Source organism: Grampus griseus, assembly GCF_964374135.1.
Source record: "Grampus griseus genome assembly, chromosome: 8".
In the NCBI taxonomy this organism is placed as follows: Eukaryota; Metazoa; Chordata; class Mammalia; order Artiodactyla; family Delphinidae; genus Grampus; species Grampus griseus.
The window spans coordinates 100,172,948-100,198,575 of record NC_139002.1 but is presented as its reverse complement, the minus strand read 5'-3'; the positions used below and the strand labels follow the sequence as shown (position 1 = coordinate 100,198,575).

General features: G+C 57.6%; 2 protein-coding genes across 2 annotated transcripts; one reads left to right on the top strand and one right to left on the bottom strand.

The window, feature by feature from the left end:
• Positions 1-966: 966 nt before the first annotated feature.
• SLC15A3 (solute carrier family 15 member 3) lies at positions 967-13,301 on the top strand (the record flags this gene model as incomplete). The annotated part of the gene is made up of 8 exons (XM_082660975.1): positions 967-1,524; positions 5,036-5,325; positions 7,181-7,328; positions 8,763-8,873; positions 9,600-9,768; positions 11,223-11,381; positions 12,397-12,552; positions 13,033-13,301. The coding sequence occupies 8 exons, from the start codon at positions 967-969 to the stop codon at positions 13,185-13,187; spliced, it is 1,746 nt and encodes a 581-aa protein (XP_082517101.1). The 3' UTR covers positions 13,188-13,301.
• A 162-nt stretch (positions 13,302-13,463) lies between these two features.
• Positions 13,464-25,489, bottom strand: TMEM132A (transmembrane protein 132A). Its single transcript, XM_082660974.1, has 11 exons — positions 25,241-25,489; positions 22,568-22,782; positions 22,154-22,372; positions 21,064-21,395; positions 19,217-19,366; positions 17,984-18,179; positions 17,756-17,899; positions 16,497-16,699; positions 15,473-15,749; positions 14,934-15,125; positions 13,464-14,516 (listed from the first exon to the last, which is right to left on the bottom strand). The coding sequence occupies exons 1-11, from the start codon at positions 25,338-25,340 to the stop codon at positions 13,485-13,487; spliced, it is 3,060 nt and encodes a 1,019-aa protein (XP_082517100.1). The 5' UTR covers positions 25,341-25,489; the 3' UTR covers positions 13,464-13,484.
• Between the last annotated feature and the right edge of the window lie 139 nt (positions 25,490-25,628).

Below are 25,628 nucleotides of genomic sequence, written 5' to 3'. Positions count from 1 at the left end.
GCCACAAGCTTTGAAGGTGCCCCCACTTCCTTCCTCATGATAGCATTTGCATAATCTGAATTCATTTGAGAGCTTCCTGTGTCTCTCAGGAGCCCGAGCAGTGGTTTACCCCTAGTTCAGCCACCATGAACCAGTCATGCCTGGACCTCCCTTCCCCGCCTTCACTGGGCCTCAGTCTCCGCATCCACGAAGTGGGCGGGTAGGACCAAATGATGCATATGGCATTTCCGGTCCCATCACTCTAACTTTGGTTTGTGATTGGAAGAGGATGCAGCAGAAGTGGGATCCAGGAGAGAAACGAAAGTGAAAGATGGAAAACATTCCTCCAGCCTCCAGGAAAGTAGGCAGAGCTGGGGGTGGGGGGAGGGTAATGGGGGGGAGGGAGGTTTTTAGAAAGCTGGCCTGGCAGGGTCCCTGTGACCCAGACTTTCGCTTCTCCTAAACACCCCCAGAACACCATGTGACGCAGCCTGGCCACAGAAGCAGCGAAAGGGGAAGCTAGGGGCTCCCAGAGTTTCTCAAGGAGCAGAGAGCTGGACAGAGGCTGAGCCCGAAGGGAGAGGGCCTGGGAGGGGCTGCAGGGGAGGCAGTCTCGGGAAGGCGAGGAGCGGAGGAGACAGCGGGGCGGTGGGGGCACAGGGAGCCCCTGTGGGAGGACCCTTGTCTCCGGAGTGTGGGCCAGGTGTCACCAGGGGAGGGGACAACGGTTAAGAAAAGACGACCAACCGGAGAGACCCGCAGGAAAGGAGGGGGAGGGGCAGAGACGAGGAAAGAGAAGGGTCGGCAGTGAGGAAGGGTGGAGGAAGGAAGAAGAGTTAGGGGTGCAGAGGGGAAAAGGGAGAGGAAGGGGGGACCAAAAGGGGTGAGAAAGGAGGGAAGGGAGGAGAAGAGAAGAGGGAGGCCGCGGGGGAGGGCCGGAGGGCTGCGGACAGGGTGTGGGTCTGAGAAGCGCAGCGGGGGCCCAGGATGCCCGGGCCGCGCACACCAGTGGAGCCCCGAGAGTCCGGGGAGCGCCGGCCGCTGCTGGAGCGCAGGCCGCGGGAGCCCCGACGGTGGTGGCGGGCGGCGGCGGCCGCGGTGCTGCTCGTGGAGATGCTGGAGCGCGCCGCCTTCTTCGGCGTCGCGGGCAACCTGGTGCTCTACCTGAACAGCGCCGACTTCCACTGGGCGGGCGAGCAGGCGTCCCGCGCCGCGCTGGTCTTCCTGGGCGCCTCCTACCTGCTGGCGCCCGTGGGCGGCTGGCTGGCCGACGTATACCTGGGCCGCCACCGCGCCATCGCGCTCAGCCTCCTGCTCTACCTGGCCGCCTCCGGCCTGCTGGCCGCCACCGCCTTCCCCGACGGCCGCAGGTCCTTTTGCGGCGAGATGCTCTCCCTGCCGCTGGGGCCCGCCTGCCCTTCGCACGGCTGCCTGCACACCTCGCCCACCCCCTACTGCGCCCCCACCCTCTACGCGGTGTTGCTGCTGCTCGCCCTGGCCGCCAGCTCCGTCAGGAGCAACCTCACCTCTTTCGGTGCCGACCAGGTGAGTGACAAGAGGGCCCGCCCCGTCGGGAGGCCCGGGGCGTGCGGAGGGAAAGCGATGGACCCGGGAGTCAAGAGGCCCTGGCTGCCAGCCTGCGTGACCCCTCTCCGGGCCCAGTTTCTTTATTTGAAAGAAGCTGTGGGGTTGGGGGTTTGGGGGTGCGGACCCCTACAACAAAAACGATGGCACGATAGTGATAACCATAGTTGGCCTTTGACTATGTGCCACTTTCAGTGTTTTAACTCATTTCGTCCTCTTAACTACTTAGAAGGTAGGTAGTATTTTTATGTCCATTTTGCAGAGTAGGACACTGGAGTTTCAGGATGTTTATCGGCCTGGCTGAGGTCTCATAGAGAGCAGGTCGAAGAGCAGGTTGGGGTAGCTGCACATCAGGCCCCACACCTTGGGCCCCATCTTTGTGTGTTGTAGAGATCTAGAGGCAGGCGGGAGCCTCTTCTTGCCAGCTGTGCCGGAGGTTGAGTCAGGCCCACGTGTTCAGATCCCAGCTCTGCCACTCACCAGCCAGAGGCACCTGGGCCAATACCTTAACTTCTGCGCCTTTTTCTGTACACTTTTGGACAGAACATGGCACATAGGAGAAATTCGATAGATATTTGTTAAATGAATGAGTAAATACTGTGTAATAACATGGCTATATTTTGATAGCTCTACTCAGTGGGCTATTAGACAGTAATTTTTAAAAATATGTAACGTGACTTGAACAAAACCACATACAGTGTTAATGAGCAAAAGCAACGCAAAATTGCCTACAGAGTATGAGTACAGCCGCGTGAAAAGAGCAGGTGTCAACAAAAGGGGGAAACTGGAAAAAATTGTGACAGTAGTGTGATCAGGTGCCACTGGACTAGCTGTACTTTTTTCCTAATTGCTTTAAAATGTTCTTTAATTGCATGTATTACAATCAGAAAGGGGACATTTTGGAAGGAATATTGCATCCAGCTGGCAACCACAATGCGGCATCCGACACAATCTCCGGAGTCCTTACCCAGGAGTGACTCATCCAGCCTGTTCGGATTCCTTTGATGATGGGGGATTCAGTGCCCCCAGGACAGCCCCATCCATTTCTCAGCCGCCACTGACCTTCCTGCAGACCAGGAGACCCCCAGCATCTGCCCGTGGGAATCTCTCAGCTTCCCTTAATTCTGCTCTTTCATTGACATCCCACTCCGCCCCCAGGTGCCCTTGACTTCATTGACCTCCAGAGGGCCTCAGCCACCTACTGCCTCCTGTCTGTCCCTCCTCTTGGTGGCAGAATTGGTCTCTCAGAGGCTCGGCCACTGGGTAGCATGGACTCTGGGTGGGGCCAGGCCAGGCTGGAAGGCTGCCTGGGGGTCTGGCCTGATCCCTAGGACAGTTCAGAAACACTAAAATGATTTGAGACAGGGATGGAATCATTAGATTAGATTTTTTTAAAATTCTTTTCTTTTTTTTTTAAACCCCACATTTGTTTATTTATTTTTATTTTTTGGCTGTGTTGGGTCTTCGTTTCTGTGCGAGGGCTTTCTCTAGTTGTGGCAAGCGGGGGCCACTCTTCATCACGGTGCGCGGGCCTCTCACTATCGCGGCCTCTCTTGTTGCGGAGCACAGGCTCCAGACGCACAGGCTCAGTAGTTGTGGCTCACGGGCCTAGTTGCTCCGCGGCATGTGGGATCCTCCCAGACCAGGGCTCGAACCCGTGTCCCCTGCATTAGCAGGCAGATTCTCAACCACTGAGCCACCAGGGAAGCCCCATTAGATTAGATTGAGTTCTTTAAAATGGCTCTGGTTACAGGGTAGGCAGTGGATGTGGGTAACACGAGTGGGCACACCAGAGCAGCGAGGGGGCTGCTGCAGAATTCGGGGGGGGCAGTCAGATGGGGGGTGCAGGTGGGAGGGGCTGGCACCATCTGACAGACAGCCATACCCAGGAACTGAGTGTTTAACACACTTGCTGATTTCAGAAAGGGCCATCCATCATTCTCAACAAAGTGGCTGCTTGTTTTGGGAGAGCTCATTTATATCCTGAACGGGCTGCCTGGTCCTCCCCTTACAGTTGCAACTGTCATATTCATTTATATCCAATTAATAAACGGAGTGCCTGCTCCTAATGGGACTTATTCAATTTTCTGCTTGAAAGTCTACAGCAAGGATTTTCAGTGAGTGAGAATTCTCAGCGAGTGGACAGGCCCCTCCCTCCTCATCCCCAAGAGGACCCCTCAGAATCTCCAAGGGGATGCAGTTTTAAGCGCACCTGTGTGGACTAAAAGTTTACATTTGGAAAATGAACAAAATACCTAGTTACCTTTTTCCTCATGCAGCTACAGAAATTAAAGCTTGATAAAATCTTAACTAATGGATATATGTATCTCTGGGTGGAAGGAGAATAATGGATTCTGAGATTTGGGGAGTTATTGAAACGGTGATGGGGTACAGAATCATTTATCTAGAGAGGTGACCTCCAGACATCACTGCTTTTAAAACGTACAGATGCCCGGGCCCTGCCCCAGATCTGCTGAGTCAGAATCTGGGACCAGGGTCTAGGAGAGGTATGGGCAGCCAGTGCAGTTGATCCAAGCCAGCAGACCGGAAGGGGGCCTGGGGCCTGGCTGTCGCAGATTGATCCAAATCCTGGGTAAAGATTTTCAGCTTTACTGCCCTTGCTGGGGGGCCCACATTTTTTTTTTTGCATCAGGCCAGAACCCGCTCTTGGGGCCGTGTCTGGGACCGCTTCTGCTTTCCCTGATTATGCCAACTTTGTCTGACTGGGAGGCAAGTTGCGGTGGGAGCACAATGGAAAACTCCATTTGCATCTTCAAACTGCAGAGGAAATTTTCAATTAGACTTTAACTATCCTTTCAGTAATATGCACAAATCCTATTTAATAATGTGGAACAGACCTAAGACCTTGAGTGGCTTTTTTCTGACTATGAAGGTGACGCCCAGTATGGATTGCTCAAAGACAAAGGGATAAATCAGCTAGAAATGAACAAAGGGGCACCAGAGACATCTGTTGTGTGTACTAGTTAGTGACAATAAAAAAGCAATGTGTGGGCTTCCCTGGTGGCGCAGTGGTTGAGAGTCTGCCTGCCGATGCAGAGGACACAGGTTCGTGCCCAGGTCCGGGAAGATCCCACATGCTGCAGAGCGGCTGGGCCCGTGAGCCGTGGCCGCTGAGCCTGTGCGTCCGGAGCCTGTGCTCCGCAGCGGGAGAGGCCACAACAGTGAGAGGCCCGTGTACCGCAAAAAGAAAAAGAAAAAAGCAATGTGTGTCAAGGGCAGGAAGAAACAGCTGTGTCAAAATGTCCTGATCATTAACAGGTGACTCCCAAGAGAAGGGTTTATTCATTCATTCAACAAATATTATTGAGCATCTATTTAGTGATCAGGATGAGGAAAGTGCCAGAACACCCACCCACTGATCCAAGAAGTGTCTCTGTGGGAGAGGGGGTGCAGGCGCGCGGCAGGGCGCCCTCGCACCTCCTGGGGCCTCACTCTCACCCTTGCCCGGCAGGTGATGGACCTTGGCCGCCACGCCAGCCGCCGCTTCTTCAACTGGTTTTATTGGAGCATTAATGTGGGTGCCGTGCTGTCATTGCTGGTGCTGGCCTTTATCCAACAGAACATCAACTTCCTGCTGGGCTACAGCATCATCGTGGGCTGTGTGGGCCTGGCCTTCTTCATCTTCCTCTTCGCCACCCCCAGCTTCATTACCAAGCCCCCCACGGGCAGCCAGGTGTCCTCCATGCTCAGACTTGCTCTCCAGAACTGCTGTCCCAGGCGGTGGCGCCGACACTCTGCCAGGTAAGGGGAGGGCTCTGGGTGAAGAGGCCACATGATCCAGTTTAAAGACATTCTGGATCAGCTCCAGGGGTAGCCCTTTATGATGACCAGCTCCCCAGTGGGCTAGAGCTGCCCGCCATGACTGAGAATGCTGGCGGAGGTCAGGGTGATGGTGGTGGTATTGGCAGTGGACTAACCGTAGAAAGTATGAGGATGTTAGTGGTCTTGACAGTGATGGTGGTGATAAAGATAGGGATGGTGGTGTTATTAGCGACAATGAAGATAAATGCTGGCAATGGTGATAACCATGGCAGTAGAGTGGTGCTTATGAAGATGATCTACCAGTGAAGGTTGTTGGGATAGCAGTCTACACTACCTGGGTATTAAGTATAAGAAAGGCTAAGATGTCAGCCAAACTGGCTCCCTTTCCCATTAGCTGGCATTCAAGGGAGGAAGGTTCTGAATGGCCTTGCATGTGCACAATGGCTTCCTTTTGCCCCTCTCTTCCCTGAGTTAATTGACTACTTATGCTAAGCAAACTTGTCTCCAGACCTTGGACCCAGTTACAGCTCCTGTCAGTGGGATCTAGATGGAAAAGGTATAGAACATGCTTTCCCCCAACCTGGTGCATTGCTGTAAGGTTTTGTTTGAATGGTCCATTGCTGCCTAACTAACTATCCCAGAACTTAATGGCTTAAGCAACCACCTTTTTTTACCCCTCAAAACCTTGTGGGTAACTGGGCTCAGCCGGACAGTTCTGCTTCTTATGGTATCACGGCGGGCTGCAGTCACTGAGGACTTGAAAGGGCTGGAACATCCAAGACGGCCCACATTCCCGGCTGGCAGTCAACGTTGTCTGTCAACGAGGACACCTCGGCTCCCCTTCGTGTGCCCTTGCCCCCCAGGTGGCCGGAGCCTCTCCCGGCAAGGTATCTGGGCTGCAAGAGGAGGGAGCATTCCAAGAGGGAATGTTCCAGAGGGCAGGAAGTGGATGCTGTCGGTCCCTGAAAGGCCTTTTGGAGGTTTGGAGTCCCAAAGCATCACTTCCTCCTCATTCTGTTGGTCAGTGCAGTCACAGCCCAGCTCAGATTCAAGGGCAGGGCAGCTAAAATCCACCTGTTAGTGGAAGAACAACGTCACAAACTGGGTGGGGAGAAGCTGATGGTGGCTGTCACACCACACCGGTATCGTCCCTTTTGGAATCTCAAAGGATGAGGCAAGGCTCTTGGGCAAGTAGGGATTAGAAGCCTCTCAGGACAAAGGGCAAAGGGTAAAGGGTAAAGGTTGATCTTTCCTGTCTCCTGATAATGTTCCCTCCACCCCTACCTCTCCATCCCTTGTTCTGTAGGGAGAGGGCTCCCATGTTGCCTGTTGAGGAGGATGGACTTGGAGAGTGCGCTGGGGGGACTGGAGTGACAGCCTCTCTCTCTGAGTCAGGCACGGACTGGGGCTTCCCTGGCTCCCATGGCACACCAACACTACAAGCCAAAAAATCCCCCAAGACTCTGCTCGCCACAGCCTCTGGTCTTACTTCCCCCAGGACCCGAGAGGCCACAGCTCTAGGATGGAGTGGGTCTTGATCGCCAACTCTGCCACACCGATGGCAGTGATAGTATTGACAGTGGCAGAAAAATAATAGTGATAGAATGAGAACTCCACGGAGGGGATGGCTTTGGTGATGGTGATGACGGCAAAAGGGATGCCGATGGTGGAGCGGAGGACATGAGGGTGGGATTTCTGAGATGATGTCTGTGATAGGTTGTGATAGGGGAGTGGGATTAAATAGCAGATGATGGGGGAGGTGGGAAGGCGGCCGTGGTGGTGGTGACGGGTGACGGTAGCAGCCATTTTATCTGCTGCCTCTATGGCCCCTCAGAGACCCTCCAGGCACCCAGCTGCTTCCTGATCAGAGGTCTCCCCAGGCTGGCCCTTCCCCCCAGGAGGACATCGCCAACTTCCAGGTGCTGGTGAAGATCTTGCCCATCATGGTGACCTTGGTGCCCTACTGGATGGTATACTTCCAGGTCAGCACCCCCGCCCTTTCGCTCTGTGGGGACTCGCTCCCCAGGCCCCTCACTGGTCTCATCTCTCATGGTAGATGCTCAGGGTATGTGGAAAGGGGGAGGGGCTCACAAAGTGAACTGCTGCCACGTAGCAGCTGGGGTGGCGCCTGGAGCTAAGCCGTCCCAATAATTACACTCTGGGTGGTAGAGCACAAGGAACTCTGGAGACAGGTCTGAGGCCCAGTGACTGAATAAGTCACCCCATCTCTCCGGGCCTCAGTTTCCTGTTAGACTAGAGGCTCTAACAGTTCTGCAGCATTCAGATTCCCCGACTTGGCAACGGAGGCCCAGAGAAGGTGTGTTGGTTGCCCGAGGCCCCACAGCAAGTTAGGGGCAAGCTTAGTCCCCCGAGTGCTTTGCAACAAGTGGTTCCCCACCCTGGCCGCGCCTCAGAATCCCCTGCAGAGCTTTAAAAAAATACAGATTCCCAGGTCCCACCGCAGACTACTGAAAGAGAATTGCTGGAGGAGTCTCCAGTGTAATAAACTTCTCAGGTGATGCTGACGCTTAGCCAGGTCTGAAAACCGCTGCTTCCCGCCCACTCCCCAAGGGGAAGGTTACTGCAGTGAATGTGTGTGCGGGTGTGTGGAGGGTGGGCAGCAGCCTACCCCCAGCCTCTAATCCCCAGTCCACAAGGTCACTGCCTCTCACACACGCTCTGCAGGAACCTTGTTGCGAGCTGCAGAGGGTGAGGGTCATGCAGGGCCAGCCTGCTACGTGGGGGTGGCACAAAGGCAGAAGGTGTCTATGATGGGACATGCGTGTCCATGGTTGATCCCTAGTCGAACCAGTTGTCAGAATACTGACATCCTTCCATACCAGTCAGCAAACAGCTGCTGCCCTGAGCACCCCAAGTGCCCTCCTCTGGCCCCAGGCCCTCCTGCAGGATTCTCCCAGAGCCCCCTCCCTCATACAGCAACGAATGGGATAATGGCCGGTATGGCGGGGAGCCCTGGAGCCTGCCCCTGCTGCTGTCCAGGGCCATTCTGGCGGGTCAGTGCCTACGCAGTCCCCAGTTGTGTCAACCTGTGGGGCTCAGCTTGGCCTCAGTGTCAGATGAGTGCTCCCTGTGGGGACAGCCATGCATTATCTTCCCCATGTCAACAAATATTTATCCACACTTACTCCGTGCCAGGCCCTGGAGACAAGAATGTGAGCCAGACCAGCTGGGCCTGGGCTCTGGAGCAAAGCTGCACGCACAGCCCTCAGGCCTGGGAACAGAGCAAAGGAAACTCCCGGGGAGGGAGGAGAGTGGGAAGCTGGACGAGGGGACAACTGCCCGGCTGCCCTGTGCTTGCTGCTGCGGAGGAATGCCTGCCTTGGAGCTGGGAGCATCCTGGGATGGAGGTGAGGCGGCCACCTCTGTTCCAGCCTCACCTCCAGCTCTCTCGGCAGATGCAGTCCACCTATGTCCTGCAAGGTCTTCACCTCCAAATCCCGGACATCTTCCCAGACTACCCTGCCAACAGATCCGCGGCTCTGAGGGCCCAGGGCAGTGGCTACAAGGTAAAAGACACACATGTGATCAGCCCCCACTTCAGGCCGAGCCGGGGGCTTCCTCTAAGAAAAGGAGGAAATGAAGCTGCCGCCACACTCCCGTCCCCCAGCGGCACGGCATCCTCGGGATACAGGAAACGCACCTGGAGGCCCAGACATCCTGCCAAAAGGCTCAGGTGCATACAAGACTTCAGGTCAGCTTCACTCCCACCCACTGCTGCTCTGAAGCGGGCCTCACTGCCCAGTTTGCACCAGGCCCTCAGATCAGGCACATTCGGGGCACTCTCAGCTCTACCCTGCTCCCTCCCTCTGTGGGACTCCTGGATGCTCACATCTCTGCCTTTCTCCAGGACTTACCAAACCAGTTCCTTGGCATCTCAGAGACTCTTAAAATCAAAGACCTTCAGAGCTGGCAGATAAATGACATACCTGCTACTAGACCTCCCTTCCTTGCCCATGGCAGACATCACTAATCTATCATGGCATTCTTTCATGCTGAGCCCATGAACATTCCAGGCAGCCACTACCAACTGACAGAAGTTGAAGGAACCTATTTGCCATCCCTGATCTAATCCATCCCCTAATTACACAGCCGAGGAGCGTGTAATCAGGGGAGGGGAAAGGACTGACTCTGGGTCGCCCAGGGACAGTCTGGATGGAGTCCAGGTCTCCGGACTCCAGCCCAGAGCTCCTCCTGCTCTGCTAGCCTGCCTCTCTTGGTTCCTTCTTTCCCAGATCCCAGAAGCCTGGCTCCTCCTGGCCAACGTCGTGGTGTTGCTGATCCTGGTGCCTGTGAAGGACCACCTGCTCGATCCTTTACTGCTGCGCTGCAAGCTGCTTCCCTCGGCTCTGCAGAAGATGGCGCTGGGCATGTTCTTCGGTTTCACCTCGGTCATTGTGGCAGGTATGTCGGCCTGAGTGGAGGGCCTTGGGGAGGGGGCTGGCCTTTGTCTGGGGCTGGGGGGAGGCTGGCTCCACCAGGGGCTGATGCTGAAGCTGTGGGCCTGGGCCAAGTACACCCTCCGCCCGTGGGTGCCAGTCTTGGCTTCTGGAAGATGTGAGCTGAAAGAGACCCTCCTCCTTGAGTCCAGCCTCCCCTCGTTTTGACAGATGAGGGGACTCAGGCCAAGAGAGGAAAAAAAGATTTTCCCCAGTGGGATGTACGCTTTCTGAAGGCAGGGGATTTTTTTCTTTTTTATTCACTGCTATGAATAATGCACATGGGTGCTCAAAAAATGTGTTGAATGCATTTCCCAAAGACACAGCCGTTTAGCAGTTGGCGGACATTTTTCAAAACGTATCTATTATTTATTCTCTTCCCTCTTCCATTTCAAAAGGATTTGAAGGCTCTCATAGGAAAGAAGCTCTGGTAAAGAAGGCTTGCATGCTACTGCACAGACCTCAGCCCTTTTCACGTTGCGACTTAATAATCCTGAAGTTACTTAGTGTCTTTGAGCTTCATCTTTCAAATGGGGAGAGTAATTCATTCAGACCCTGTGCAGAGGCCAGGCTCCACCCTCATGGAATGTGGTCTAGCAGGAGTGTTGTGAGGATTAAACAAGAGGAAGTCAGTAAAGCACCCAGCACCATGCCTGGAACACAAGGAGCCAGAGGAACTAAAACTCAATAAGCAGTATTGTGTTGCCAAGTATGAAAACCAAACTAGATTCGTTTTCAGCTACGTGCTTTAGTGCACTCTGTCCTATTTCATCCTCACAATAATCCTGGGATTTTGATTCCTACTTCTTGCATAAGGGAACTGGGTCTCAGAGAGGTTAAGTGATCGGCCCAAGATCACACAGCTAGCCAGTGGCAGGACCAGGATTGGAACCCAAGTCACCTAATTCCATATCTGGTGTTCATTCCGCTAGAGCACAGCTGTCTTCTAAGCAATGAAGGGGAAGGAGATAAACTAAACTTGAAAGCCAGATTAGAAACGCTATTGTAATACTTGACGCTGCAGTAGAGGAGTCATATGATATCATGGGAACGGGGCTGGCTTTGAAACTAGACACGCTGGGGCGCACATACAGCCCCAGTTACTTATCAGCTGTGTGACTCAGGGCTGATTGTTTAACCTAAATTTCTCTTTCTTACTTATAAGAATGCATATTAAATGCCTCGCCTATAACAGCCTCTCAGTTAACGAGAGCTGTTACGGTTATTGAGTGCAAACCTAGTTCTGAGCTTCCTAGCAGCCAAGGCAAAAAGGGAAGAGATGGAGGGCCAGTGTTCTTTTCCTTACATGCTGCCTAGTCAATGACTGGCTACTTAGTGAATACCCACTACATGCCAAGCTCTGTCATGGGCTAAGCTGCTTACAGTGGGCCTGACTGTAGCCCCTCTCCCCACCACCAGGAGTCCTGGAGATGGAGCGTTTAGAGTACGTCAGTCACAACCAGACGGTGTCCCAGCAGATTGGGCAGAACACATATTATGCAGCACCACTGTCCATCTGGTGGCAGACCCCTCAGTACCTGCTCATCGGAATCAGTGAGATTTTTGCCAGCATCCCAGGTATCCTGGACCCCTCCCCTGCTCTCGCATGGGTGATGGGCTCTGCCTGGTGGTGCCTCGAAGTCAGAGGTCTCACGGGCACGGCCTCTGGAGCTTGTCTGCACGGAGGAAGGCAGGGTTTGCTGAGCGGGGCTGCAGTCACCCCGTGGGGACTTAGCAGCACTGGTTTGTGCCAGGCACTACGACAGGCAGTGGGGATTAGAGGTGAATAAGACATTCCCCACACCACCTGTCCCCACAGGCGCCCTGGTGCCATGTTCCCCACCCTCTGTGACTTTGCGGTTGCTGTTCCCTCTGCCTTCCCATTTCCCAGATTGGAAGTGAACTCCCATTTCCCCTTGAATTCCCAGTCTAACTGCCCTCTCCTCCATGAGGCCCTCTCCAAGGCCTCTGAGCAAAGGGGGTCCTCTCTGTCTTCCCTTTGTCCATGTGGCCCGGGGCAGAGGGAATGGGGCGGGGGAGACACTGGGAGATTTCTGAGGTTGAATCAAAATGATTTGATGATGGGGCTTCCCTGGTGGCGCAGTGGTTGAGAGTCCGCCTGCCGATGCAGGGGACACGGGTTCGTGCCCCGGTCCGGGAAGATCCCACATGCCGCGGAGCGGCTGGGCCCGTGAGCCATGGCCGCTGAGCCTGCGCGTCTGGAGCCGGTGCTCCACAACGGGAGAGGCCACGACAGTGAGAGGCCCGCGTACCGCCAAAAAAAAAAAAAAAAAAAAAAATGATTTGATGATGATGCTGAAGGTGGGCAGAGAGGGTGGGCAAGAGAGAGGATGAGGATGAGGACGGGGCTTCTGTCACTGAAATGGGAGACCCAGGAGGAAGGGGAAGAGGGGTGACAGGGCAGTGTGGGAGCATCCAGGTGGAGGTGTTCAGGGGGGATGAGCAGGGCAGAGGCAAGGGGTCACCCAGGGGAAGCCAGGAGGGAGGCTTGGCTGGGGGAGGGGAGGGCTGTGGCCCAGCAGGCTCTGCTCCTCCACCAGCCCCTTGGGTCGTCCTTCCTCCCTCTCTGCAGGCCTGGAGTTTGCGTACTCAGAGGCCCCACGTTCCATGCAGGGCGCCATGATGGGCATCTTCTTCTGCCTGTCTGGGGTGGGCTCGCTGTTAGGCTCCAGCCTGGTGGCACTACTGTCACTTCCGGGGGGCTGGCTGCACTGCCCGGAGGATTCTGGTGAGTGTGGGGGGCCTCCCCGGGAATGGGACATGGGTGGAGGGCGACTTGGAAAGGTGATGCCAACTGCCAAGTGCTTTGACCCCAGGCAGATGGAAATGGCACGCTAGACTCAGTACGGGGCACTCGCCCAAACCTGGCCCAGCGCCCACAGCATGGTCCTGTCCTGAGCCTCAGGTACCCTAACCGTCCAAAAGGAATCAGTGAACTCAGCAGACCTCCAAGGCACCTTCCTGCTTCCGGAACTCTGCCATTCTGGCTAAGGGTCACCTCTCTCTGTGGTACTTACGTTTTAAGCCCCTGAAAGAACAGCAAGCTACCAGGGCATTGGAGACACCACAGGAGACACCCAGGGCAGCCCGATGCTAGTGGGCTATCTGCCCTGTGTTTTCAGACCCCACCCGCTGCCCACTTTGGCTTCAGCTGCCAGCGCTGGGGGAGCCCTGCCCTGACCCGAATGCCAACCCCTCCTTTCCCCAGGGAACATCAACAAATGCCGGATGGACCTCTATTTCTTCCTGCTGGCCGGCATTCAGGCTGCCACAGCCTTGCTGTATATCGGGATCGCTAGTCGCTATGAGAGGGTGGCCCAGGGCCCAGCCTCCCAAAGCTGTCCCAGGAGGGACAGTGGCTGAACACGGCCCCCATTCCCCGCTTGCCTCTCTCCCCCAACAGACAGCCGCAGGCCCAGCTGGGGTTTCCTTCTCAGTTTATTCTGTACCCAACATTAGGATGAAATGGTTCTCATAAATATGGGCCATGAGCCCTTCCTCACGACCGTGGTCCATGACAAGGGGCAGGGCAGAGGGGGCCTGGGTGGGAGTCCTTGCGAGGGACCAGGCAGGGGACTCGCATCAACAAGCACCAGAGGATGAACAGGAGGCTGCCCAGGCGAGAGGCCCACGGCGCCGGGCCAGGCAGGCCGGGGAGGGTCAGGAGCTGCCCCGGATCCGCTCCATGTAGCTGCGCAGCTCCTCGGGGTCCTTCAGCCCCATGTCCTCACACACCCAACGGATGTCCTCCTCGCCTGCCACCAGGATGGACTGCACGGCAGGGGCCCCCCCGGGCTCCTCGGGCAGCTGGGCTGGGGGTGCTGGCGCAAACGTCACAAACTCTACCCGCTTCCGCCGCCCCCCCGCTTCCTTCCTGGCCAGGGTGCTCGAGGAGCTGGGGGTGCCCCCGGCAGGGGCCTGGGCCAGGGTCAGGGCCTCCCCTCCTCCCCCACTCTCGCAGGGGCAGCCCCCCTCCCCCTTGGGCAGGCCAGGGGACTGCCGATCCAGCTGGCGGCTCAAGTCCTCCTGGTCAGTGCCCAGCCAGACCCAGTTGTGGGGCTGGGGGGCGGCAGCACTGTCGGGGGGCTCCTTGCGCTGGTAGCGCAGCATGAAGACCACACCGTTGACCAGGAAGATGAGGATGGCCAGACAGAAGATGCCCAGCAGGGCGTACATGCCCAGCTCTAGTTCGGTGACCCGCTGCGGGGCGGGGACCATCTCCTCGTCTTCTTCCGCCTCCTCCCTAGCTTCTGCCTTCTCCTTCCCGGCCTCCTCTGCTGCCTGCTCAAACTTGCGCCTCACATCCCCGCCGCCCCCCACACTGCCTGCCGCCCGCCGTTCTCCACCCACGCTGGCCTCTGGGGCAGCTGAGCTCTGAGCGGGGCTGGATGGGAGGGCAGGGGCTGGGGTGGGAGCGGGGGACAGCCCTAGCCAGGCGGTGCCAGAGGCCAGGGGCACACGGTGGCGGCCCCGGCGGCAGGGCTCAGGCGGGTGCAGAGCCACATGCAGGGGCAGCCCCTTGACGCCCGCCCCACTCACCACCACCCCGAGTTGGGCACCCCGCTCATAGGCTGGCAGCACAGCGCCGGGCTCCTCGGCCGACACGGACAGTCCCAGGTCACGGTGGTTGTAGAGCTCAGCGGGGGCCAGGGTGTGGTCAGAGAAGGACAGCCATAGGGAGAGGGCCACCTCCTGTCGGGCACACAGACACAGGCAGAGACACGCCAGGGCACGCACGCATGCACACAGAGACCACTCCCACAGAGACAGGCCACACGGAGGAGAAGAGACCAGAGAGAAAACAGACACAGGCAGAGGGACAAAACACAGGGAGAGAGGGGACATGCGTCAATCACCTGTCTTCCACTCTGCCCTGGGGTCTGAGTCATCGGGAGGGTCCTCAGTTAGAGCCATCTAATAACCTCCCACTGCCACACTCCAGCCAGTCACTGCTTGATCACCTCCAGCCGCAGAGAGCTCACTACCTTACAGGGAGTCAGTCCGCATCCCGAAAACCCTAAGGTGAAGGGTGGAGGTACCTCCCATCCCCCTGTTATCAACCCCCAGCTGGAGATGTTGACCTCATCCCCCTGACCCCCCAGCTGTCACCTGCTTTGGGGCAGGAAGGGCTGACTGTGCCCAGCACGTGGCTGTGACCTCCCCGGGGTGGGCAGTGCCCCGGCTTAGGGCAAGTGAGATGCCCATCACTGGCTGCACCCGCAGCTCCAGCACCGAGACCTTGTCATCCGTCACGGCCAGCACCTGCTCCCCCAGGATGGAGTCAGACAGCGGGGAGCGCACCTGAGGGTCAGAGGGAGTTGGAAGTGTGTGTGGGGGGCCCTCGTACACAGACAGCCTCCGCCCTCTGAGAACCCAGCATCCTTACAAAGGGATCTGGTGTGCTCCCAGCATCTGCACAGGCTGCTTTCCCACCCGTAGCACCTCAAGACCTGGCTCCCACATACCCAACCCCAGCCCTTCATACTTTGAGGACTTCCTCCGTTACACGGGCCGCCCTATTCTGACCCAATCCCCAACCCCCCTGGGTTCATACCTCCCCAGGTACACCCTGGGCCTTCCGACACTCTTCACACCTGACCATTAACATTATGGGAGTCACCTACACCCTTTTCAGGCTGTCTGCTCACCTCGATGGAGGTGACGCCGGGCTCCCGGCCCACCAGGACGCGGCCTCCCTCCAGCGAGGCGACACTCGGGTCCTGCACGCGGGCGTGCGGCGCCACGAGGTGGGACACGTCCAGCAGCCAGTCCGGGCCGAGCAGGTGGGTGAGGCGGCGGCCGCCGTCCAGCGGGTGGGCCGCGAAAGGGACGAGGAAGCGCACGCCGGCGCGCTGGTACTGCAGGCGGCAGCCGCGGACGCGCCGCTCGGCCTCCTCCGCCCCTGCCGCCTCGGGCTCCAGCACCCTGCGGGGAGCGGCGGCCCGGGGGCGGGGCGTCAGCGTGGGCCCCGCCCCTAGCCGGCCGAGGGCCCCGCCCAAGGGAGGCCCCCGGCTCCTAGTGGGCGCACGTTCCCCAAGCCCCGCTCGCAGCCGCACCTCCGTGGTCAGGTCCTTCCACCCGCAGGCGCCGCGCCCCAGTCCCATTCCTGACTGGTGCCTTTGCCTATGCATCGAGCCGCTCTCGCCCTCCTCTTACTCCTAATTGGAACTCTGGTTATGCGTGATAAGACCCTCTCTTAAGGGGGAGACCCACGGTGCTCGCTCTCTGGAGGGCCTGGGAGCTCAGATTCCAGAGGCCTGAGGCCACCTCGTCCTTGCGCTCTGGTGGGATCCCCTCAATATTTACTAAGTGCCATCTTAGGCTTTGAGGACACAGCAGGCGACAAAATAGACAAAATCCCCCTCCTTACATGCTAGGGGAGGAGTGTGGAGGGTAGTCAGACCACAAACAAGATTAATCAGATCACGTGGTATGTTAGAAAGTGATACGTACTATAGAGAAGTAAGGCAGGGAAGGAGGAGAGGAGTGGAGGTCGGCAATCACAAACAGCGGTCAGAAGCTGGGTGATGATGGGCGGGCGGGGGGAGAAGCAACCGCAGGCAATGGGGCAGTTTTTCAGACCCCAGCTCGGGCTTATGGCTGTGTCCCCTGCACCCTCAGTCCCAGAGCGACTTCGCCAAGGCCTGCCAGCTTCCCCAGGGCTCCACCTACCCTTCCGCTGGGCCAGGTACCCTCCAGCCTCGGACCTGCTCGAGGGTGGTGTCGGTGAGTTCGATGTGCAGGGGCAGCAGCGGGGCCCACACGGTCAGCCGCAGCGAGGCCCGCAGCCGGCGCCACCAGAAGTCCACCCGCACCCCCCGAGCACCCCGGCTCTCCTTGCCAGCCACAAACACAGTGTCACAGGCCTCGGACACCTGTGGGAGGGCAGAAGACAGGGGGTGGGCGCAGCCACCCGGGACAGGTATGGACCGGGGGGCATCTCTTGACCCCCATACCATAAGAAAGGGGTACGGTTGAAATTCATTCTGTATTTTTCTGTAATGCGTGTCCTCAGATTAAGATTCCCCCACGCGGCCAAGATCCGTTCCCCTGGCAGGAGCGGCCCTTCCCTGAGTTCACCTGGGGCTCAGCTGGGGGAACTGGCTATCTGCACAGGACAAAATCCTTCTCCTGGCAGAGGAGGGTTTGAATCCACAACTCTGGCTCCTCATTAGTGCTGGCCCCTGGCTTGGGTGCCGGAGCCACCAGGTACGAGTGGGTAGGCAGAGGCTGAGGGCAAGGCAGACCTATCCGTCCGTGAACCCTCAGGTAGGAACCACTTACACAGAGGCAAAGTGCTGGCACAGGTAGCCAAAGACACCTCCACTCAGGCGGCCAGAATTTAGGAAATGCAGGCCCTGGGCTGCCCCTCTGAGGGGAATTCAAAATGGGGAATGTTGCCCTGCCTTTTTTTTAACCTCATGGGTCATTATGAGGCTCCAATAATAATAGTCTTTACTTTTACCATTCGATAATGATTATATTGTATTATGATTATGACAGCAGCCCCTGCTCTCCTCTGGATACTGTCTTAGAGTGCTTTTAATTCTTACAACATCCCTAAAATAGATTCCCATTTTAAAGCTTAGGAAACGGAGGCTCAGAGAGGTTGAGACTTGTCCACAATCACACAGCTAGCTGATAAACAAAGATGGCTTTCAAATGAAAACTTTCCCACCATAAAGTACATGCTCTTAACTCTCCCACGTCAGTTCATTTGCCAGTGCAGTAAGAACGTGAAAGTGCCTAAGTTGGGGGTTTGGGGGTTGCACAGCTCCCACTTGACTCTGGAGAGAGTTGGTGGGACCAAAGCTGTGGTCCCCCTCATGAGGTTACTGGTGTCAAGAAAAAGCTGTTCTCTTGGGGACCTGAGTGGGGAAGGAGGAACGCTGTGTGCGCCACGTGTACACAAACGCATACGTGCCACTCACCTGCAGGACCTGTGTGTTGGCTGACTCGCAGCCGATGTGCTCTGTCACCTCCACCAGAGCTCCGCCACTGTCCACGGTGACAAGGCGCACAGGGACATGCCGCGGCACTCCAGTCAACGGCGCCGTGTTCACCAGCTCCTCAGCCTGGGGGTGCAGGAGGAGCTCAGCCCCAAGCTCTTCACCTCACTTGGCCCCCAGCCTGGCTGGGAAGAGCTGGGGACCCCTTACCTTGGCCAGTGGGACAAGGGCTCTTATGTCCCGCTCCGACACCAGGATCTCCCACACCATTTTGTCCTTCTCCGCTTCGGGGGCCTGGCCTGGGTACTCCAGCTGCCATGTGACAGGGCGAGTGACTGCCACGCCCCCACTAGTGCCATTCTCCACCAAAAAGTCCACCCACAGGAACTCGGACAGTTCAAGGGGGCTGCTGGCCAGAAGAGAGAGAATCTGAGTGCTTGAGAGCGGCCAGGCACTGTTGTGAGCACTTCCTGTATTCATGAGGTAGGTCCTACGATTATCCCCATTTTACAGATGAGGAAACTGAGGTCTGGAGGTTATGTAACTCGCCCAAGGTCACACAGAAAAAGTGGAAGGGCTGGGATTAAACCCAAGCATCCTGGCTCCAGAGCCCAAGTTCTTATCCACTCAAGATCCATGAAGCCACTTTACCAACCCCTAGAACGCTCGCTGGCTCTCCTGCCTTCCTGGGCCCCCCCCGCACTCAGGCCTCTGTCTTCCACAGCCGTTGGGGTGACATGAAGCACCAATGTCAATTTCTACCAAGTAGGAAGATTCACTTCCCGGTCCCAGAACTGCCACTTGACACCCTGAATAATAAATTACCTCACGGAACCAGCCTAGATGCTTGCTGGGTGGTACCTTATTTTCACAAACCCTAAGGGATGCATCATTATTCCCATTTCACAAGTGAGGAAACAGAGGCTCTGGTGGGGTAGGGCGGGGGCGTGCTGAACTGGCTTGCCCAAGTTATTTATCCAAAAAGTGTCAGAACTAGGATTCAAACAGGGCTTACAAAGCACATGGCCTTGACCCAGACTCAGGGCATGAATAAGAAGAGTTCATCAATGTTAAGAACTGCAACTGGGCTTTGGGGGGAATATTAATGGCTGGGAAAAAAGGGACCCATTTGCTGGTAGTGGGAGGCAGGGTAGTGGCAGTGAGGGTTGTGACTGGGCGGCCAGGATAGACTGTCATCACCTGGATTAAGACTCACAGACACTCACTGTACCTGGCACGTACCTGGGGATGGATAGATAGTAGCTGAATGAACAAAAGATATATCTGCGTTGTGCTGCTTCCTCGAAGGAGTCTGCTCTTGTGCCTGCCTACATGGGAATATGGGGGCCGGCAGCCCCCTCCCCTCGGGCCCCCTAGATCTGCCCACTAGCACTCCAGTACCACCCCTCCCCGCTCCACCCCTCGTGGGAGGGAAGCACCCACCTGGAGTCCGGCCCCGCGGGCCTGTCTTGATGGCAGGTGATGAGCGTGGTGTGGTGCTTGGAGCCCTTGAAGCGGTCCAGCTTGGCGGTCCAGAGGGCTGGCTGGGCTGGGCGGGCAGCTGTCACATACAGCCCCTTCTTTACCTTGATCCTGGGGAAGGGGACACAGGTCCAGTTTGTCAGGGGGCTGCTGAAGCGTGGACTGGATCAGAGCGGGAAGATAAGGGACTCCAGTGTGAATCTCCTCCTCGCCATCCTCTGACCCAGAAGGACCTCATCTCATTGCAGGTCCTGCCACACAGCTCTCCCCCATTCAAAGACCACTTATGACTCCCCACTGCCCACAAGGTCAAGTCCTAGCCTGGCATCCGAGGCCCTCCAGGGTCCGGTCCAGTTTCTTCTTTGGCTGTGACATCTCTCCACGCACTCTTAGCTTTAGCTGCACCCGAAGTACACGAGCACGACGCCCTTCATGCCTCTAAGCCTTTGCTCAGGCTGTACCTTCAGCCTGGTCTGCCCTTCCTTTCTTCACCTGCTCATTCTTCAAGTCTCCAGCAACACAGATACCATTTCCTTTAGAAAGCTCTCCCTGTGGCAGGATGAATTTCCCCTGCCTCCATCCCCCAACCCCAGCCCCTGCAGCACTTTGTACCTTCATCAGAGCATATAATCCAGTCCCTGCCCATCCAGTCCCCTTCCCTACCACTAGGGGTCCCTTAGTGCCAGAGGGGGATGGGGCCTTGCTCTTTTCTGAAGGTCCCGAGTGGAGACACAGGGCTTGGCATATTTTAAGTGTCTAGGGAGATCTAACGATGATACGAGTGAGAGAGGAGGGCGTGAGAGACAGGGAGATGCGACGGGCACCTGTGAGACACAGGGATGGGACACACACAAACCCCATTATGGGGTAGGCAAGTCACGCCCTGCAAATCCTTGGCAGTAGTAAGATTGGGGTGGGGGGGACTTCCCTGGTGGCGCAGTGGTTAAGAATCCGCCTGCCAATGCAGGGACACAGGTTCGAGCCCTGGTCTGGGAAGATCCCGCATGCCACGGAGCAACTAAGCCTGTGTGTCACAACTACTGAGCCTGCACTCTAGAGCCCCATGAGCCACAACTACTGAGCCTGCGCACCACAACTACTGAAACCTGCGAATCTGTGCTCCGCAACAAGAGAAGCCACCGCAATGAGAAGCCCACGCACCGCAACGAAGAGTAGCCCCCGCTCGCCACAACTAGAGAAAGCTCGCGCGCAGCAACGCAGACCCAACGCAGCCAAAAATAAATTAATTAATTAAATAAATTTAATAAAAAAAAAGATTGGGGTGGGGGATGGCTGGGGGTGGGGCATTTCCTGAAGAAACGGACACAAAAGGAGGGCCTTCCTATGGGAAGGAGCCAGCTCTGTCCAAAGGCTAAGGACCCATGGTGAGGGTGGTAAGAGGGAAAAGATGCAGATGAATGGGACTAGGGCAAATACCTCTGCCGGGCAGCTGAGCATTAACCACTCCCAGGCACTGCACTTTCCAGTTTTTAAGCCCTCTCCCGTTTCCCCTCCCTGGAGCCGCAACTGCCCTGTGGGTAACGTTAGCCCACCGGACAAAGGAGTCTCAGGGAAGCGCCAGGGGAGGGCAGCTTCCTCCTTCTGATTCCAAGTTCAGGGCCGTGCCCAGTCGCCGGGTCCTGCCTGCTGCCAGGGCAACCACAGTGCTTGGCCTGGAGTGGGTATGGCGGACCCATGTTTTGCAGAGGTCAAGGATTCCACTGAATACCCCAAGAGGAAGAGGTACCTGCGCAGTCTTCCTGCAGAGGTTCCGGCCTCTGACCCGCCCCCAGGGGCCCGGTGCTCACCGCAGGGTCAGGACGCTGGCTGTGAAATTGTGTTGAAGCAGGAGGGTGGCACTGAAGAGCTGGCCGGGCCGCACGGGCATGTCAGGCACCCGCAGAGTCACTGCCTCATCCAGGGGCACCTCTTGGTACTGCGGGGGGTCCGCGGGGCGCAGCTCCACGTCGCCCACTGGGAGGGCCTGCTCTCCAGGGTCCTCCTCCCTGCCGGGGCCGCAGCCCCCAGGGCCCTCGGCTGCCGGCTCCAGTGTGTAGGCCAGCTCGGCCCGCGTGGCCGAACCCTGGGAGAACCAGTGGGAGGGGAACTCCAGCTCCGCTACACAGGCGCCCAGGGATGGCTGCAAAGACACAACGACCATGGTCAGCGTGGTGGGGGAGGGGAGTCCCAGCACCCAGGGCGGGAAACCCAGAGCTGCAGGGGTCCCTGAGAGCAGGGCCAGCGCGGGCCACAGGCGCATGCCACGTGACACAGCCAACTGGCAACGCGACTGAGGCTAGGTCTCAGAACGCGTCCACTGGCCGTTCTTCCACCTTTGGCAGCAGTCTCATTCCACAGGGAACCAACCCCAATGCCTGCCCCTATTCATGCTCCAGGATGGCCCTGACGACCACTCAGAATCCTCAGGCTTCTCAGAATCCCACAGCCCACAGAACACCTCTCTCCAGTGGAACCCTGTGCTAGACTGCGAAAGAGCGGAAATTCCAATAATAAAAGAAACGCAAACAATAATACAACACTCGCTGAGGGATTGCTCTCGTGCCAGGCATTGGGCCAAAAGCTATTCTTGCAGCCATCTCATTTATTCTCCATTCCAACTCAATATGAGGTAAAAATTGTTATTATCCCATTTTACTGATGAGGAAACTGAGCCTCAGAGAGGTTACGTTACTTGCCCAAAGTCACGTACAATGGACTGAACTCCTTAAGGGGGCCTAAATAAGAGGGACCCGCGAAAGCCAGCAGAGCAGGAATGGAGTCAGGTGGTCCATGACCTCCAAACCTCCCGGGAGTGGTGAGCCCTCTCTTCCCTACTCCGGGACCACCCTCTGGTGGACACAGCAGCAGGGCCAGCCCAGGTGGGGCCCTCACACTCACCTGGAAGCGGCAGGCTTGGTGAGCAGTGCCTGCAGGGTGTGTGGCGTGGAGCCGGGCACAAGGCAGGCTGCCAGGCCCCGGGGGCCAATCCTGCCCTTTGAGGTGGAAGAGGACGCGGGCGTGGGGCTCCGCTGGAGTCACAGCCGCTTCCACTGACACGGCCCGCACGTCCCACGGGACTGGCCGTTGGTGTGGCTCAGTGACCCGAGGGGGGACCACCTGGAGGGAAAACGGGGGTGCTCAACAAAGCAAGGGGTGGGGAGAAGCAAAAACTCAGGCTGGCAGGAGACAGCCTTTATGGGCCTCCTTTTCCCCCCTCTGGAAAATGGGGAGCTCAGCTAGGGCTGAGCGACACACAGCAGACCTTGGCTCTGAGTCCGGTTAGCCCAGGAGACTCTGGTGGCCCCTCCTTACCTGCTGAGTGGCGAAGGGTGGGTAGGAGGCCCGGAGAAGTGGCTGGGCCCTGGGCCAGGGCTGCAGGAGCAGAAAGGTCTCAGATCGGGAGCCCAGAGAGGAGTTGGCAGGTGGATAGTGGCCCACCTGCTGCACACGGAAGTGCTCGGGGGCATCCAGGAGCTCCAGGGCCGCCGGCAGGTAGACTGGGTCCAGGGGGTCCTGGTCACAGTCCACTGAAGAGGGAGAAGGGGGAGGGATGGTGACAGCTTTAAGGCAGGCAGGGGCTGAACTCAGCTTCGTCCCGGGGCACAGCAGTGCTGAGCGATGGACGAAGAAAAGGGTTGTAACTGTCCCATCCTCCCAGGGTGTCGGGGGGAGTCTCCCCATTTCACAGATGAGGTAACTGGGACCAGGATTTGAATCTACATCCAGGACCGACTGCCAGCTTCCGAGTCGTTCCTTCTTCTGCCTTCCACAGACCCAGGCCTTCCTCATGCCAGTAGAACCTTCCCAATGTCTCCTCCTCCCCCATTCCTGCCCCCTACCTACCTGCCTCTGACACCAAGGCATTTGTGGGGTACAGACCTCCCCAGACAGGGTCTATGTAGTAAAAGATGGTGTTGAGGTGAGCTTCGTAGAAGTAGAGACCGTTTCTCAGCCCCTGGGTCCTTGGCCAGACTCGGCTGGGCATCCCCACCCCCACCCCCGCCTCCCTCTGCATCATCACCATGGCAACCTTGCACTGGTTCCCCGAACTTGCTGCCTTCTACCCCATCCCAACTGGGTATTGGAGTGCAAGTCTAGAATGGGGGAGGGGGGCGGGAACCATAAGCTTGGGGAGAGAGTCAAAGTATTCAACCAACAGTCAGAAGGGCAAAGGACTCCTAAGACCATATTAGGTTTGTATCAACTGACTATTAGTTAGCCCTAAAAATAATAGTTAACATTTTTTGACAGAAAGCTATATGTTGGCTACTATTTTAAATACTTTACATGTATTAACTCTTTCGGGTTTTGTAATAGCTCTGAGAACTAGGTTCTATTAGTATTAATCCCATTTTATGGTTGTAGAAAATGAAGCTGAGAGGTTCAGGGACTTGCCTGGGGTCCCACAGCAGGAACGTGATGGAGCTGGGAGTCAGAGCCCAGGCACCAACCATTACACACCCTGCCTCTCCACCCTCCACCTCTCCACCCTGGGCTGCTTTCCACCGTGCACCCTGTGGGCTTCATTCCCTAGAGTGTGGGTCTCTCCTCCTCTGCTGGGCAGCGCCTCCCTCCAGGGTCAAGAGTCACTGTCACCTTCTTAAGGAAGCCCCCCTTGATTGCGTGCCCTCCCACCAGTCCCCTCAGTCTTCTGCGCCCCTGAATTAGTTATCTTCCTGTCTGTCGGCTGGGGGCCTTGTCTTACTCATCCCAGCATCCCCTATCCCTGGAGAGGATGTTCTGGGAGTCTGGAGACCTGTGTTTACGTCCTAACTCTTCCTCGATTAGCCTTGGGTCAGCCATTTAACATCCTGGAGCCTCAGTTTCCTCACCTGTAGAGCGAGCGAGCATTTAGTGACACGGTGGACAGGGGAGGGCTTTGTAAACCGCGGTGCGCTGTGTGGAGGAGGGATTATTGCTGCTGCATAATAGATGTGACAAGGCTTTCCTCTTCTCTCTGTGTGAGGGGTTATTAGGGCTCCTGCTGGGTCCCCTGGGGAGGGGAGCAGGTGGCTGAAAGCAGCCCTAGAGCCAGTTCGCTCTCAGCCCCACTGCTGGGCTGGGGGACTTGACGGTTTCAACCTCCTTCTGGGCCCTCCCCAGCAAGGAGCATGTGGCTGAGAAGCTCCACTCCCCGCGACCCCCACCCCCAAGAGTAACAGGTGAGTGACTATGGCTCCCTGGGGGCAGACCCTGGCTTCTGGTTCTTCTCCTACTCCATACTCCACTGCCTGGATAATTACAAGATGCTCTGTGGCCTGACTCCCACGGACTCGCATCACTCAGAGCTCAGCTCTCTGGTGGGGGGAGGGGGCAGAGAATGCCTCGCTCTCCGTGGCATCCTCCTCCACCTAGCAGCCTCAGCCCACAACAAGGGCAGTCGGCCCCCCACGCAGGGGCACAGGGGAGGCGCTGCCCCTTCCTCCAGTGATCTCCATACTCAGGAAGGCACCGATGAAGTAATTCCAAGGTCAAAGAGCTCCTTGGGGCAGGGGGAAGGCGGCTGCGGATCTCGCAGGTCCTGGGCAAAGGGGCTGCTTCCCGTTCCGTGGGGGCTGGGTTGATGGTTGCGGGGAGGAGGCCAGGAGCCACGGGGCTACAGCTCTCTGTACCACAGATTAGGGAGCTGGTGTGTGCGGGACAGGGGGCAGCCAGGTTAGACGTCGCGACTGGAGGGGAAACTCGTGGAAGGTGCGGGGACACGGCGAGGATGGGGGGAAGACGGTGAGAGCCCGGGGACCCCGCTGGCCTTGGGTCAGGAAGAAGTTGCCAGGTTATGCAAGTGAGGAAAGCCAGAGGCGCGAGGCTGGGGGCCGGATCCCAGGGATAAGACCTCTCCAACCCTCAGGGCACGCTGCGGGGCGACCCGGCTCGGGGTTTAGTCCCAGAACTCGCGGGTTCCCGGCTCCCGAGCATCCCTCGCGCTCGGCCTCTGCTCGGGCCCGGCTGCCCCTCGCCCCGCCCCGCCCCTCCCCTCCCGCTGACCTCTCACGACGTCCAGGACGAGGGCCACCAGCAAGCAGAGCCAGGGGCCACAGGGCCCCCGGGGAGCCGCTGCCACGCGCCCCGCCATCCAGACGTTCATCCTTCCCACTCAAGGCCGGGACTAGGCGGGCAGTTCAGGTGGCCGCGGTCCTCCCGGCATCTCCCGGCCCGACCCGGCCGGCTGGGTCCCCGCCGCCCGCCAATCCGCGGGCCCGCCCGCCCCGCGGCTGCAGTTCCCAGACAATGGAGCGGGAGCTAGAGCTGGAGCAGGAGGATGGGAGGGAGCGAACACGGCTCACGGGCTGCCCCTCAGCCCTGCCGGGTCCTAGTGCCCTACGGATGCCGAAGCCCCAAGCGCCCCCGTGCTAGAGGTCGGGCAGAAGGCCAC

Bases quoted from the DNA above. Each gene is read 5' to 3' on its own strand.
- TMEM132A (XM_082660974.1), bottom strand. From the start codon at position 25,340: ATGAACGTCTGGATGGCGGGGCGCGTGGCAGCGGCTCCCCGGGGGCCC. The intron at 18,180-19,216 runs GTGGGTGCTTCC...TCTGGCCAGCAG, and splicing joins CCCGCGGGGCCGGACTCCAG to CCCCCTTGAACTGTCCGAGT. The intron at 14,517-14,933 runs GTGACAGCTGGG...TGTGCCCGACAG, and splicing joins CCCTTCCTGCCCCAAAGCAG to GAGGTGGCCCTCTCCCTATG.